At 42.2% G+C, this 15117-nt stretch overlaps 2 protein-coding genes across 4 annotated transcripts; one reads left to right on the top strand and one right to left on the bottom strand.

The window, feature by feature from the left end:
- Positions 1-4953: 4953 nt before the first annotated feature.
- hnrnph1l (heterogeneous nuclear ribonucleoprotein H1, like) lies at positions 4954-10343 on the bottom strand. 3 transcript variants are annotated; one of them, XM_010871228.5, is made up of 11 exons: positions 10236-10343; positions 9244-9350; positions 8993-9148; positions 8623-8766; positions 7871-8009; positions 6808-6995; positions 6535-6641; positions 6316-6451; positions 6118-6201; positions 5860-5955; positions 4954-5631 (listed from the first exon to the last, which is right to left on the bottom strand). In XM_010871228.5, exons 2-11 carry the CDS (start codon positions 9326-9328, stop codon positions 5540-5542), a joined length of 1227 nt encoding a protein of 408 aa, XP_010869530.1. In that variant the 5' UTR covers positions 9329-9350; positions 10236-10343; the 3' UTR covers positions 4954-5539. The 3 variants fall into 3 exon arrangements, with proteins under 3 accessions (XP_010869530.1, XP_010869529.1, XP_019903658.1); XM_010871227.5 differs by having other exon boundaries at positions 6799-6995; XM_020048099.3 differs by having other exon boundaries at positions 5532-5635; positions 6799-6995.
- A 626-nt stretch (positions 10344-10969) lies between these two features.
- zgc:110540 (deoxynucleoside kinase) lies at positions 10970-14989 on the top strand. Its single transcript, XM_010871229.4, has 7 exons — positions 10970-11214; positions 11891-12006; positions 12121-12314; positions 12449-12596; positions 13197-13312; positions 13470-13569; positions 13682-14989. Exons 1-7 carry the CDS (start codon positions 11121-11123, stop codon positions 13706-13708), a joined length of 795 nt encoding a protein of 264 aa, XP_010869531.2. The 5' UTR covers positions 10970-11120; the 3' UTR covers positions 13709-14989.
- Positions 14990-15117: the final 128 nt, after the last annotated feature.

The following is a 15117-nucleotide window of genomic DNA, read 5'->3' on the forward strand; positions in this document are numbered from 1 at the left end:
GGCACTTGGTAATGGCCGGACAGAGGGGCCAGGGCCATCATCGCCCTTCACCCCTGCTTGTGTTTGTATTTTTATGGCCGGACTACGTAAGTGGAGCTGGCCAAGAATAGCGAATATCTGACTGACTAACTAACTTCCCATTTTAAATAGCGTAGTGGTTAGAGACGCGGACCTGCAGCCAATGGGTCCCGCGTTCTAATCTCGCTACAGTAAAGGTAAATTACGTTTTAAGGTTTGTTCCTGATGGATAAAAACTTTGTTGGCTACGTTACAGTGGCAAAAGCCATACATTTCATAGATGCTATTTGTGGTGGAGGTAAATGTAATAAAAAAACATTAGTCAGTGCATAATGGTGTCTAGCGAAATATTCAAACTTTGCGTGATGTTACTGCGTGACAAAATGATCTAATGTGGAGATGCTACACTGACATCGGGCATACGTATAGTACCGTGGTGGTTAAAGACACAGCCACTCATGTGAGACACCTGTGTTCGAATCCATGAGGGTAACAATACTTAGCGTTTTTGATTGAGGGCCTGGCTGAACCAAGCTTGCCTGGTTCCTTTTTCAGTCTTTTGCCAGACTGTGTAATCGGAGCTGGCTAAGAAGAGCAAATGTCTCTCACTGAGTGAGTGAGTGACTGACTGATTACACCTTGTTAAATAGCGTAATGGTCTTGTGAACTATATGTCCTGAGTTCGTATCTCCTCACAGGCGAAGCGAAGTATGCATTATTCGGTATAGACAAAAACTTTGCTGGCTAAAATCGTTGTTATCTACATTATGGTAAGCCGGGAAATAAAACAGTTTACGGTAATATTGCGACTGTTTCTGGTGGATTCTCAAAGTACGCATCCGTGCATGCGTTTTAGGTCAGGATAGACAAACACATTTGCTGGCTTAACAACGTAGTTACGTTATAGTATGCCATAACTGAAACTGTATACGATTATATTGCGACTGTTTCTGGCATGGAATAGTTCATCGTCAGTCTCACTAGCAATTGTTCAATTCTTATGATTATTCCTAGGAAGTTAGTAGATACTAGTAAGCCTATTAATGGCTAATGAGCTGGCAAAAGCAATACAGTGGCAAAAGCAATACAGTTCATAGACGCTATGGTGGAGGAAAACTTAATAAGAAATGTTAGTCATTTTAAAACAATCCTCAATGCAGTCTAGGGACTGCTGAAACGTGTAATGCCGTGGTGTAGTGGTTAAAGAAAGTGCCTCTCATGTAGAAGACCTAAGTTTGAATCTATTGAGAGCAACAAACATTTACTAATTATTTCTGGTAGATCCCACGATTCTCTCGTCTTTTCACCTGATGAAGAAGTTAGTTATCATTGCCTTTATTGGTAGTTATTGTATCAATTTTTTTCACGAATGAAAGAAAAATTTATGTTGTTTTGCCAATGAAAGAAAAAAATACTTTCTTATGCCATGAAATGAATTAGCTTTGGCAGACTCGCTAGCAATTACTCAATTCTTATGACTATCCAGTAAGTTAGTAGATACCTGTAAAGCTTATTACTGGCTAATACACTGTTAAAACGGCTAGTGGCAAACGCAATACATGGTGGAGGTAAACTTAGTAAGAAACGTTAGTCAGTTTAACTGTATCAGTGTCATTCACAAATGGCCAATTAACTATTAAAACGGCCCATGGCAAAAGAGGATTTGTTCAGGATAGAGACAAGAGGCTATACTGACACCCAGCAGATGTACAGCTCTGTGGTGTTGTGGTTAATGACACACCCTTAAGCGTGGGTGACCTGGGTTCGAATCTTGAGATGGCAACACTTCCTATTGCTGAACTAGGCTTGCCTGGTTTCTTGTTTTACAAGGACAGTGCACATTAATCAACATTTCAGTAAAAGTGACAGTTTTAGCCAGCCGGCTAATTTTCAACCGCAGTCCCTGGGCTGGTTATTACAAATAATTCCAATAACAATACAGACGAGTAATGAGCGCATGCAGAATAACATGACAAGCAACATGTAGCATGCAGGGAGTGCAATAGCACAACAAACAACAAAATACATTTAAAAAACTGTGTTTACACACCTCTCAAGCTACTGGCAACATGGAAAGCAGCAACACCCAGCTAGGGATTCTGTTCACGTTTGATTGGCCATTAAACATGTCTTCAGATTTCTTGTGAAAGTGTGATAAGTGGTGAATGACTTGAAGCACTGGACTCCATCACCTGCTCCATCCTACCTGACACCTTGGACCTCCTTCAATTTGCACACTGCCCCGACAGATGTACGGATGAGGCCATCGCCCTGACGACACACACTGCCTTCTTCCACCTGGAAGAAGGCAACACATACGTGAGGATGCTGTTCATGGACTACAGCTCAGCATTCAACACTATTGTGCCCGCCAAGCTTGTTCCTAAGCTCAGGACCCTGGGACTCAACACCTCCCTCTGCAATTGGATCCTGGACTTCCTAACGAGCAGACCCCAGGTGGTGAGACTGGGCAACCTCACCTCCTCTGCACTGACCCTGAGCATCGGAGTCCCCCAGGGCTGCATACTCAGTCCCCTCCTGTACTCCCTGTTCACGCGTGACTGTGTGGCCCCCATAGTGGACAACACCACCATCCTGGGTCTCATCTCCAACAACGATGGGGCCGCTTACAGAGAGGAGGTAAGTGACTTGGCTACATGGTGCCAGGACCACAACCTCTCTACAACATCTGCATGACTAAGAAGATGCACACACTTCCAGACTCACAGACCATAAGGCTCCTCAAACAGTAACACTGATCTATTGATCACATGAACACTTCATATGCTCTGGTCACTTTCTATGTACATGCATGTATATTAGTACATATAGGCACTACAACACTTATATTTATAATATTCAAGATGTATCTTCATACTGTCCGTATTCCCATTTCTACATTATTTGAAATTACTTCTAGTCACTATTGTAACATATATTTTTTGCTTTGTATATTTAATTACTATGTAGATGTCACATGCCATGTCACAGAATTTAATTGTTCAGAATAACACAGGTTATTCAGTTCACTTGACAAATAAATGACTTTCATTTTGGTGCAGTTGTGTGTGTTGATGGTAGTGAGTTCCAGACATGGGACACTACAGAGAAAGCAGATTGATTAAAGCGATGCTGCCCAAACCTGTTCCTGGAAATCTGTCCTGTAGGTTCTCTCTCCAACTCTAATTTAGCACATCTGATGGACAAAAAGCTTAAATCGGGTTAGTCACAAATATGGGGTTGAACAGAAAACCTACTGGACCGTAGATCTCCAGGAACAGGGTTGGGCGTCCCTGCAAAGGGAACTACACAGTCACCTCTCAAGGCACACCCTGTGGATCTGCTGCCATGTGTTTGGGTTTTCTGTTTAACAAAAGTGCTAAGCTCAGGGGAAGCCAGGCCATTTGGGATTTTGAAAACATGACTTATGTCAGTGTATTGCAAAAGATTTTCCCAACTCAGGAGCTTGTGCTTTCTGAGGATGTAACTATGATGACAACTGTAGGGCTTCCCATCCAGCACTTTGACAGCCTGTTTGTGAAAGGGTTCCCATCCAGCGCTTTGACAGCCTGTTTGTGAAAGGGTTCCCATCCAGCGCTTTGACAGCCTGTTTGTGAAAGGGTTCCCATCCAGCGCTTTGACAGCCTGTTTGTGAAAGGGTTCCCATCCAGCACTTTGACAGCCTGTTTGTGAAATGGTTATATCCAGCACTTTGACAGCCTGTTTCTGAAAGGGTTATATCCAGCACTTTGACAGCCTGTTTGTGAAAGGGTTATATCCAGCACTTTGACAGCCTGTTTGTGAAAGGGTTATATCCAGCACTTTGACAGCCTGTTTGTGAAAGGGTTCCCATCCAGCACTTTGACAGCCTGTTTGTGAAAGGGTTTTAAAAGCCTGGGCCCAACTTATCAAGCAGAATGTTAAGTGAGACAAACACAAACTGAAAATACAGTTTTGCTATCTCTATAGTCAAACAATTTCGTATAAATCTTGCACACGTGCCTGCGACATTGGGACAGCAGACCGTTTAATATGGCAGTATGAACACACCTGTAGTTCCTTGATGTGTGGAATGCTGTCATACAGGTCCTTAACTGGGGTTCAATTGTGTTTCATGGGTGTTCGCGAAACCACTTCTGGATTCATCATTCTGGAATATTCTAAGGTCACGAGGACACTGTAAAACGGCCTCATTTTCCTTGGCTGTTGTGCGACCACGCAGAGCCATCATCAGGCCAGAGACAGCTGCCCATTCCATTACGAATCTACTACCACGTCCAACAGTTGCCAAACATACACTGTGGGCAGAGGGCAATGCTTTGGCTTTCCCCAAACATAAACCTGTCCGGACGCAGGAAATAAGGCAAAAGGTGACTCATCAGAAAATATTTTCTTTCCAGGACACACGGGTTTAGGTTTTGTGACATTTTAGTCTTTTGGCGTTGCCCTCGGATACAAGCAGATTCCGAATGGCTGCCCTGACATGTATTCCAGCTTCATTAAGGTTCACAATGTGAGTTTAGTCAGAGGTGCCAAATTCATTCAGTGGGGAATTTTGAGACTGTGTTCTGGGGTACCGAGCAACTATCCTCTTCAACTGTCATTTTATCGGCCGGTCAGTGAGCACGGTTCTTGCCGATGCATTTTGTACATGTTCAGCTTATGCTGTGACAATTCTCCTTGAATAAATTAGTTTGTGTGACTGATGCACCTGCAAATCAGAAAGACCATTTGGCCTCTTTAGAACACTTCATTGCATCCTGCTGCTTTGAAAAAGAAAATGTCAAAGTGCCAATTGTCAGACCTAATTCATAGCTGACACATGCATATTGCTAATTGGCACTGCCTTTGATTGTGATTCAGTTCAAAATAACAGTAGTTTTCCCATGTGATGTTTCCATTATTTTGGCAACACTCGTACATCCATAGAAGATATTGCAAAAAAAGTGAACAAGTTTATTAACGAAGCCCATCAGCAGAATCATGACCAAGACAGTGAGAGGGGGTGAAGCATCTAGTACAAGGTTTTAAAACATTAAGCCATTTCTTGAGTCAACCAAAACAAATCCTGTTCATTAAAATAAAGAAAAAAAGACATTACAACATGCTCTTCAACATTATAAAAATTCCTCTGGCCAAGTTTTTAGGAAACATGAAAAAGGAGCTGTAAATGTTTGTGGACTCTGAGGAATCCATACAAGCAATCATGAGCACAGTATTTACAAAAAGCACACATGGCTTCACGAACAGCATCCAGTCAGTCACTCAGGCTCAAACTACAGGTATAATTCGAGTGGAACCAAAATCATCTGCCCCGTGCTCTCGGATTCACAAAAATAAAAATAACACTGACTCCAGTGATACGGTTAAGAAAGTTTGGGGTAATAACTTGTCGTTACCACATTTCATACATTTACACTCGTCTGTACAAAAATCTGTAACCCTTAAAAAAAAAAAAAAATCTTTGAACATGTTGCCAACAGCCAAGAAGCTAGTATTCCGGCTGGCCAGCTAGGGGTCCCTACATGCCCCATCCAGCTCCCATGCTGCCATTCATTCCCACGGACCCGCGGCTGCTGCCATAGTAACTGCTGCCCATCCCGCTCTGATTACCTAACAGGAGAAAGAAATATACACATTAGGACCGACGCAGGCGAACCTTCTCCGGTACCAACGAAGCAGTGGCATCAGCGCAAAGACACTCTCGCTCAAGCAGTGACCACGGGTAAGCCACGATATTATACGGGCAGACGTATCTCATCCGATATGGGGAAGTTTAAAAAAAAAAGCAAAAACACAAAACAACCGTCTGGCGATGAAGATCATGGAGTTGACACTTACTGTAGTCATTGTACCCCCCCATGCTGGACTGACTGTTGTAGCCTCCGGTGTAGCCAGCGCCCATCTGCTGGCTGCCTCCGTAAGAAGACTGATTGGCTGTGGAGACAGAACAGTCAGATGGAACAGCGTGCGGCAACAGGGTTTACGGTCACGCCGACCCCAAACTGATTCCACACACACACACACACACACACACACACACACACACACACACACACACACACCGAGAACGTCGGCATACGACGGGCGAGGACTCACCCATGGCTCCCATCATCTGGCCGCCGTACCCCCCGTTGCTGCCCCCTGCTGTGGAGTTGAGGAACAACTCAACGTAGCGGTGCTCTGAGGAGAGGGAGAGAGGGGGCGTTACGTCACAAACGCCGCGATTGCATTAAAAAAAATGTAGGGTTCGGAAAACAAACCCGACCAGGCGTCTCAAAAACCCAGGAGACTCACGCATGTTGGCTTTATCCTTGGACATGGCCGCCACGGCGTCCTCGTGCGTGGCGAACTCCACGTCCGCCTCGCCGGTCACCCTGCCATCGGGGCCCACCTCGATGTGCACACGCACCGGGTTCAGGGGCGAGAAGAACTACGGCGGGAAGAGACGGTCGTGATTACCGGGCAGGGTTAGGGTACGAGTGTGCCGTCGGCATCACCAGCCCCACTACTCACGCTGTAGATGTCGGTCTCGGTCGCCCGGTACGGAAGGCCCCTCATGTGCACGCAGTGTCCGGTCGTGCTCTGAAAACTCGAGCCACTGTCGCCGTAGCGGTCGGAACCTGGGGGGGGGGGTACACTTAGAATTTGTTTTGAACCGCGGCCTCAAGACACACGGGCCAAGCAGGGCCCCCCCCCTCCTCATCAGCGCCATTTCCCAAAAGCGGCCCCGGCAGAGTAGAGCTAACAGCAGAACCAACGATAAGCCTGTATTCTCACCAGCCTCACCTCCGCCATAGCCACCGCGGCGCATGCGGTCGAAGGAGCCACCTCGGCTCATGCCGTTGTAGCCACGGCCGCCGCCACCGCCGGGCCTGTCGTACGGACCGGGCCTCTGCATTCCGCCCATGGTTTTGCGCGGAGGCTCGTAGTTGGTCCGCACCTCTGCGCGGCTGCTCTTGAATATTTCTATGTACCTACAGGCACACAGAGGGGGCGTCAGGCCTGGATTCAGGGCCCGAACTGATCTATGGCTATTGAGGAGAAAACTGTACATGGAGCAAAATCCAGAGGACTGTAGCATCTCACAGCCATGCATGTCAATCGTACTATCTGCCAGCTAATGAGACTCATAGCTTTTTACCGACATAACATTACAGTATCTTACGTATCAGGGTTAAATGACAATAGCCACTGGGATGCTAAAGACATTTCCTTTTCTAAAATCTGAATCTGGAGAAAGTCAAGAAAGAATTTTGAAACTTTTTTTTTTCTTATGGTGACTCAGAAGAATTAGACAAAAATGCTATTATTGACCCCAACCAGAGCTTTCCTTGTAACTGCGTTTCCATGGCCAAAGGAAGACAGGGTCTCTGTTACACATCTGTGTGCCATGAGGGTCTACAGATTAGTGCTGAGTGAAAACCGGAACAATCTAGGCCAAAACACCTTGGTGTCGATGTGCCACTGTCTAATAACGCACCTCGATATGATGAGCTAAAAAAAAAAAAAGTCTGTTTGAGGCCTAAATTAAACTCAATATGTATTCGACCAAGGTAGGTGATCTGTATCGGAAGTTCACCACCTACAATGCTACGGTCTCCTCAACTCACACACGAACAAAGACACTGCTCCGGGACAATCACTCAGCACTGAAGTCTCTTATGGCAAACAAAAGCGCATCTCTGAATTCGAAGAGGCCATGGGGGCGGTGATCTCAAATGGATACATGTATGAATGTCCTTGTAGCATGTGCGGGTTCTTGTCACGTGTTATTACCACAGAAGACGACTGTGGCGACAGGTGAATACCATAAGAAAAGCAGCTTATCCAGCCAACCATCCGTCCCCACCTGTGCCCTATTCTTTCCTTGTGTTTCTTTAGAGCCTTTTCAGCTATATCCTGTGATGCAAACTGCACGAAGGCCTCCCCCGTACTCCTCCCCTGGAAGTCCACCGGCAATGTTATCCCATTTGGCACGATTTCCAACCCTTCAACCCAAGGACAGATAACCCCAGCAGGGGACACATTAAATCACATGCCCAGTCACAGAGTTCTTGCTTTTTTTCTTCAAAGGCGACAAACTGAAAACACATCACACACACACACACACACACGAGAACCCTTTGGAAAAAGAGAAAACGCCTTAGTGAGCAGCGTGCCAGATAGGTGTAACCTTTCTGAACATTTACTTACTGGTTGTTTTTTTTTCAGGTAACAAACAAAACAAAAGGGACCCATAAAATTGCAGGAAGGAATGAAAGTGCTTGCTTCAGTTGATCGAGTGACGCTACTGTAGAGTGGACAACTATGGGTCTGAATTAAAGAAACTAAATAGCAGTATCCATCTCGACTATAATAAGAGTTTCAGTGTTGACTGACCAGTGAGGTCTGTTTCGATGGACTAGCAAAGTCCTCATATCACAGAAATATGACGCCAATGTTAAGAGGCCATTGAAAGCAGATTCTCTTCTGCCGTATCTTAAACTACAGGCCATGTCATTATTTGTAATTTATATAAACCTCAACGCTCAGTTGATATCAATAGAGGATATTGACCCTAAGACTTTACTGGAGTGGGGGCAGAGAGGACAACAAACACACCTGAGAAGAACTGGACAATCTCCTCCTTGCTACAGCCAAACGGAAGGCCGCGCAGCCGCACAAGCCCATCCCCCTCGGTCTCTGGACAGTTTGGGCCAGTGTGCTTCATGACCCAATCCATTTCCACGTTGTTTGATTTGAATACTGGCGGAGGAAGCAGTGGGTAAAGTTATTTTGGCATCAAATCCCATAACGTAACAATTACAATATATATATTGTTTTACCCATTTCGTCAATTTATTACTTTAATTGTATTCATATAATTGGAAATGTTATTTCATCACTACAAGGGGGTATCACATGTGTGTTCCCACCTTTCTGATTTTAGAATGCAAAAAACAACAAAATAACCCAAAACATAAATGACTACCTTCCACATATCGGTGACCCAGGGTCTCTCTGTCTTTCTTCACGGCAATCTTCAGGTCATCTTCCGACTCCAGCTCTACAAACGCCTCTCCGCTTGGTCTTCCCTCGCGAGTGTAGGTGAAGTGGATGCTTGTGCCGTTGTTGGCAACGTTGCAATCTGGAATGAGACATGGACACATTCTCAGTCACCAGAAATTACTTTGGGGCTACTTATCTCTGTTCTCATGCAACAAAATAAACCACATGTATTACCTGAGAAGAATCGTGCAACCTCATCCACAGCACAAGACCAGGGAAGCCCCCGAATGCGAACCACAAATCCCTCTCCATCAGACATGGTTGTTTAAGGTCGGTCAGCCCTGGTTTAAGAGACACAATCAAAAGTGAAATACTACAGGGTTACAATGCATTAGAAGGGGTAACATTTGTCAATCAGGTAGGATACACATTCACATAATGGCCCGTGTAGTGGTATAGGGGCTCCTGTTTTATTTACACGTGTATTATTTTAATAAGAAACACAGGTTCAGTCATTTCAGTCTGAATAACCGACACTAGCGGAAAAGAATCATGGTTTAAAAACTAATTTTAACATTAAGTTGTATCCAAATTAAGTAACACGATCCAACATTAGTAGCACAAAAACACGGGTGAGGCGGTCACCGTTGTTGGGTAGAAGTGCCAAACAGCGTATAAACCTTCATATTAGACATTGAGGAGTGCAAAATCTGGTTCACTTGAAGATCGCAGTTGAACATTGTAAAATCTTATAAATTAGACATTTCAGGGGCTAACCTAAGCGTAGGTTAAATTGACTTGGGAGGAATGGCCTAGCGCTGTACAAAAACGAAACCGCGGCGATTTATTAAGCTAGCTTTTAGGCGGCCCGAATTAAACAAAATAAATGAATGAGAAGTTAGGTTATTATGCCTAGTTCTCTCAATTTCATAGTTTTAGACTTTTTTTTTACCATTCCCTTTTACGTGTTTAATATATTTGCCCCTTTAATAATCTGAAAACATGCACATATGCTAGCAATAAATTATTCTAATCGGGGTAAAGGCTAGTTTGCTAGCCACACAACCACAAAGCATCCGCACGCAGACAAAGACGTCGCAGGCCTCATGTTACCTATAACACAACTGAAGTAGAAATACTTAAACTTCAATCGTGAATTCATACAAACGCACTCTCAAAGCTAAACCATTAACAAAAATATAATGCTACAAATTAAATTACAATACCTTCCCTCTTTTCTGATATATTTTGTGTTCGGCGTGGCTGCTGTCCGGGCTAGCGATTACACCCCCTTCTGTAATACAACGCAAGCGCAGTTCAACACCGGAAAAGCAAATAAAAATGTGATCTCTGAGATTTTGATCTCAAGAAGCACAAGACCGCGAGACTTCCGGGATCGCTTGCTCTGGACACGGCGGGTCATGTGTTTCATTTGGAGCTTCTCAAGTCAATAGGTTAAAACATTTTTAAAAATCGTTCTTAGTTGTTCAATTTTTTGAAATCTAAATGAAATACAAGTTATTACTACAACCACGTGAAAGTGCCAACGTACCATAACGTTATATATTTTTTAATGTTCTGTGATTTTCTTTCTAAAATTGGATGTTAAACATAATTCTAGAGCTTATTTTAAACCTGACATTACCACACACTTAGTCATCTAAGTTCTATTGAACTTTTTTAGTCCTAGCCTAGACGTCATCCGTGTCTATGAAACCGGCCCAAAATCCTTAACCTAACAAAAAATGAAGACAAAAAACCTGAAAGTAAAATGAAATAAATGTATCTACGCACTGCAATTTATTTTTTCATTTATTTTTCTTGGTCACAATAAAACACTTTCTGTCTGGTGGTCCCTATTCATGTAGCATAGCCTAGTGGTGGAATTCGGGGATGGTACCGGCTAATTATTTAGTTGGGTGTCTTGTAGTATTGTGAATGCTTTGTTTCAACCCCGGAAGTAAAAGACGTTTTCTTGGCGCGGAATTCTATTTCATTTGAATGTTGCGCCTAGTCAAGTCATTCTGCTCCTGAATGAGGCTCTTGAGTGTATCGGCTGAGGTTTGCGCTGTATATTGACGAATCTACTACTTTAATACTTATATAATATAATGGCTACACCCCCTAAGAGAACATGTTCAAGTCCCGGATTTGACAACAGCTTTGAGAAAAGGACTAAGAAGATATCCATTGAAGGAAACATTGGTAAGTTTGCTCAGCCAGCTGCCTGACTACAAATGTTTACAATACAGCAACTGAAGCACTCCAGTAACCTCTCTGTATTTTGTCCCCCCTAGCTAGCTATTGATCGTATTTTCAATTGACACGGGTAACGTTATCTGACAGCTAAAGTAATGCTCAACCATACCCGCCAAAATGCCAACAGTTCAGTTTATTGTAGGCAAACGTGTTGGCGCCAAAACCATACTAGTTACGTTAGTTTAATTTAATTTCTGCATATATATTGTAAGGGATATATATATATATATATATCTCTTACTATTGAGCTAGTTAACAACACTGTTACTGTTTTTAATGTCACGACATGTCTTTCACTTCGATAAGTATAGCATAGATAATCACCAAGTTGACGCGGGAATAAAGCTAGCTAGTTGACAGTTATTTATGATTAGTATTATCGTTATTATACCACTGTAAATACTATACATTTCTAGCCCCTAATTGGCTTAAAATAACGAATGCAACGTGTATGGCTATGGGTTTTCTCAAACTAGATAATGCATTTCTGGCAGGAAAAAAATGGGGAGTTACCATAAAAGGTTATTGATTAGTTATCGAACGTTACATGTTGTATGACGTCTTGTTTTTCCTAAGATTTGGTACTCTCTACTGCTTGCTCAAATGTGTCTGTGCCTTGCAGCTGCAGGGAAGTCAACATTTGTGCGACTTCTAGAAAGAACCTCAGAGGATTGGGAGGTCATACCAGAGCCCGTTGGGAAGTGGTGTAATGTTCAGACAGCTGACAATGAGTACGAGGTTAGTACCTCACGCCATTCAACAAATTCTTCTGTCCGATTTAATGTTGCATTCGTTTGAGTGAGTGGTGTATAATTGGTTGTCTGCTTAACAAGTCGGCGTTCCATCATCCAGGAGCTCAGTACATCTCAGAAGAGTGGAGGAAACCTGCTTCAGATGATGTATGACAAACCTAGCCGCTGGTCCTACACGTTCCAGAGCTACGCGTGCCTGAGTCGTGTGCGAGCTCAACTGCAACCGCCTTCTGCAAAGTTACAGCAAGCGGAGAAACCCGTCCAGTTCTTCGAGCGCTCTGTGTATAGTGACAGGTGTGTGAACATCTGGAGGTGTATCTGTTTTTTGAGCAATTCAGAAAATGATCCAGGATTACCTCTGGCAGTGAGAGGAGTGCATGTTTCTGTGGCCCTCATCGTGTCTGACTTGTATTGCGACTCTTTGCCAGATATGTGTTTGCCTCCAACCTATTTGAGTCAGGGGACTTAAATGAGACAGAATGGGCCATCTACAACGACTGGCACAGTTGGCTGCTCTCCCAGTTTGAGTCCCAGATTGAACTGGATGCCATGATCTACCTTCGGGCTGACCCACAGGTGAGTAAAGCCCTGACACACTTGAGCCTCGTGTGCTAGAACCGTAGGAACTTCAGACAGCTGGTCTGTGATCGAACGGGGTTTACCAATATGGAGTGCCCGAGCTTCTTAAGGGGTTCCTGGGTCTTATCTGATTTGAAGGGTAAAAAACTGGCTTTATTTATTTATATGCATCCAAAATAATATTAGTGACAGCTTCAACCTAAACATTTAAACAAATGTGAAATCCCTAACATTTAGAAAGAAATCTCTCAAAACAAATTACTATCACATACTGGTCCCAATCATGATTAAAATAGGAAAACAATAGGACAAACTGTGACAATGCTATGTTAGTAGGACAAAAACATTTTTTGAGCAACTATACTGAAACTGTCTGCAATGCATGAGAAGCATATTGCAACAAAATATATCAAATGTTATATCGGGGGGCTGTGGTAGAAAAACACCAGTTTTAGAAAGCCGCAATATAAAACCATGTGCTTGACAATTAAATTTTCAGCTTTTAGTTTTCTTTGCGGTCTTTCATTATAACGCAATGTTTATATATTATATTTATTATTTGGCTTAACTGACCCAGTTGTTAAAACCTCTTCTCAGAGATGTATGCAGAGGCTGCACCTCCGTGGGCGAGAAGAGGAACAGGGAATTCCTCTGGACTATCTGGAGCAACTGCACCACAAACACGAGTGTTGGCTTTATCACCGCAGTATACAGTAAGTGTTCCACCATATTATAACAATACAATTGATTTATGTGTTGCTTCTAAGAGTTCATGACAACTTTTGCCTCCAGTTGACACTACAAAGGCTGGCATTTACTGTACAAGGAATTTGGGAATGTTATCAGTGTAATTTTTTTTTTTTATTACAGCCTTGACTTTGAGTACATGAAAGATATCCCCATCTTGATCCTGGATGTTAATGATGACTTCAAGAATGATCGAATTAAGCAAGAAGCAGTGCTGGACAAGGTTAGTGTTGGTTTTTACTTGCAGATTCAATATACAGCTCAGTTGACAAAGATCAGAATTTGTATTTATGTCTAACCATATGCTGTTTGTTTTTCTCACCGTCTCCACACAGGTCAGAGAATTTCTCAGTACATTGTGACCTGGAAACGATACATAGGTACTGATTGAATGAGGCCACTGGTCTTTCAATGCTTAAAAGCTTATATCAATGTCCATGCCTCAGAGATTACCTCCGCTAACTGGTCTTCCAATACTAACAGCATTGGAAGACCATTGGTAGAGCATTGGCATTTTATACCAATGCTAAGAAAAAAATTGCATACCACAGTAGTTACTCTGGAATTAACTTTTTGTGGCTTTTTACTGGTCTGCTGGAACCCTGGAATTGCAAGTGCTTTACTCCACCAACTTAGCTACATGGGGCCTGTGGTCTCCTCATTCTGATCTCTTCTTGTCTTTGAACTAATCCACTCATCTTTGAAAAATATCTCACATGAGTGGTCAAAAGCAAAATAAGTGTGAGACATTAAACTGGGAAGATGTCCATGTCTGAGGGCAATTGGGGCTTTTACATCCAAATGATATGCATATTAAAATATGAATTTTTATTTTAGGGTTGCAGGTAGAACTTGTGAATTCCTAAACAAAGTTGTATATGTAAATATTTTTGTTATTTTGTGTATAAAGTGCTGTGCTTGTTTTTACTTTAGATGATTTACAGACTTGTATGTATTTATATGTTGGTGCTTTTTATTGCTTTATTTTTACTTGAACACCTGGTTATAAAGGTTGCTTGTCTTTATTATTTTAATGGGGATGCTTCATTAAGTCCAAGTCTAGGTTTAAACTGTTTCATGGAAACTACCTAGAATTCCTGCAGGATTTTTACATTGACAAAACTAAACTGTCTGATTTTATCATTATACATTTACTTCACAAAGTAGTGTATGTTTACTGACCTTAGATTATGCTTTATTTGTGCAGTGTATAATTTATATACTTTGTTTGAGGGAAGTTACGCATTTGTTCCTTATTTGAAATAAATGGTCAAATATGGTTTTGAATACTCTGTTCGTACTGCCCTCTTGATGAACGTTTGAGCAAAAAAAATGCTGAATCAGCAAGCCACAAGTTTTAAAGGGCTCTGTGGTAGAGGAAAGCATGCGACCAAATTGTTGTCATGCAACACATGATCGTGCATACTTGTTACAATGCTGCATTATACTTAGCTAATATTGGATAAATCAAGGGACTATAGAAACATTTGAGGTATGTGCAAATGAATCAATACGTAATAGATTAATTGATTAGTCTAACAAAAATGTTAAATGATTTAATGTTTTGGGACATAACTGTTTTTATATTTACAAGTTTATAAAACTGAATTTAAACTGTCAGATATATTAAACTGTATGGGTATTCATGTTTATATTAATATGTATCAGTATATGTGAATGGTTGTTTTATTTATATATATATATATATATATATATATATATATATATATATATATATATATATACTGTATTATACAATATATTTTCATAT

Source organism: Esox lucius, chromosome 7, assembly GCF_011004845.1.
Source record: "Esox lucius isolate fEsoLuc1 chromosome 7, fEsoLuc1.pri, whole genome shotgun sequence".
In the NCBI taxonomy this organism is placed as follows: Eukaryota; Metazoa; Chordata; class Actinopteri; order Esociformes; family Esocidae; genus Esox; species Esox lucius.

Excerpts from the sequence above, each read along its gene's own strand:
- zgc:110540 (XM_010871229.4), top strand. The coding sequence starts at position 11,121 with ATGGCTACACCCCCTAAGAGAACATGTTCAAGTCCCGGATTTGACAAC. Across the intron at positions 13,313-13,469 it reads CTTTATCACCGCAGTATACA|CCTTGACTTTGAGTACATGA; the intron begins GTAAGTGTTCCA and ends TTTTTATTACAG. Across the intron at positions 13,570-13,681 it reads AAGAAGCAGTGCTGGACAAG|GTCAGAGAATTTCTCAGTAC; the intron begins GTTAGTGTTGGT and ends GTCTCCACACAG.
- hnrnph1l (XM_010871227.5), bottom strand. The coding sequence starts at position 9,328 with ATGTCTGATGGAGAGGGATTTGTGGTTCGCATTCGGGGGCTTCCCTGG. Across the intron at positions 6,996-7,870 it reads AAGGAAAGAATAGGGCACAG|GTACATAGAAATATTCAAGA; the intron begins GTGGGGACGGAT and ends GTGTGCCTGTAG. Across the intron at positions 6,642-6,798 it reads CTATGGCGGAGGTGAGGCTG|GTTCCGACCGCTACGGCGAC; the intron begins GTGAGAATACAG and ends CCCCCCCCCCAG.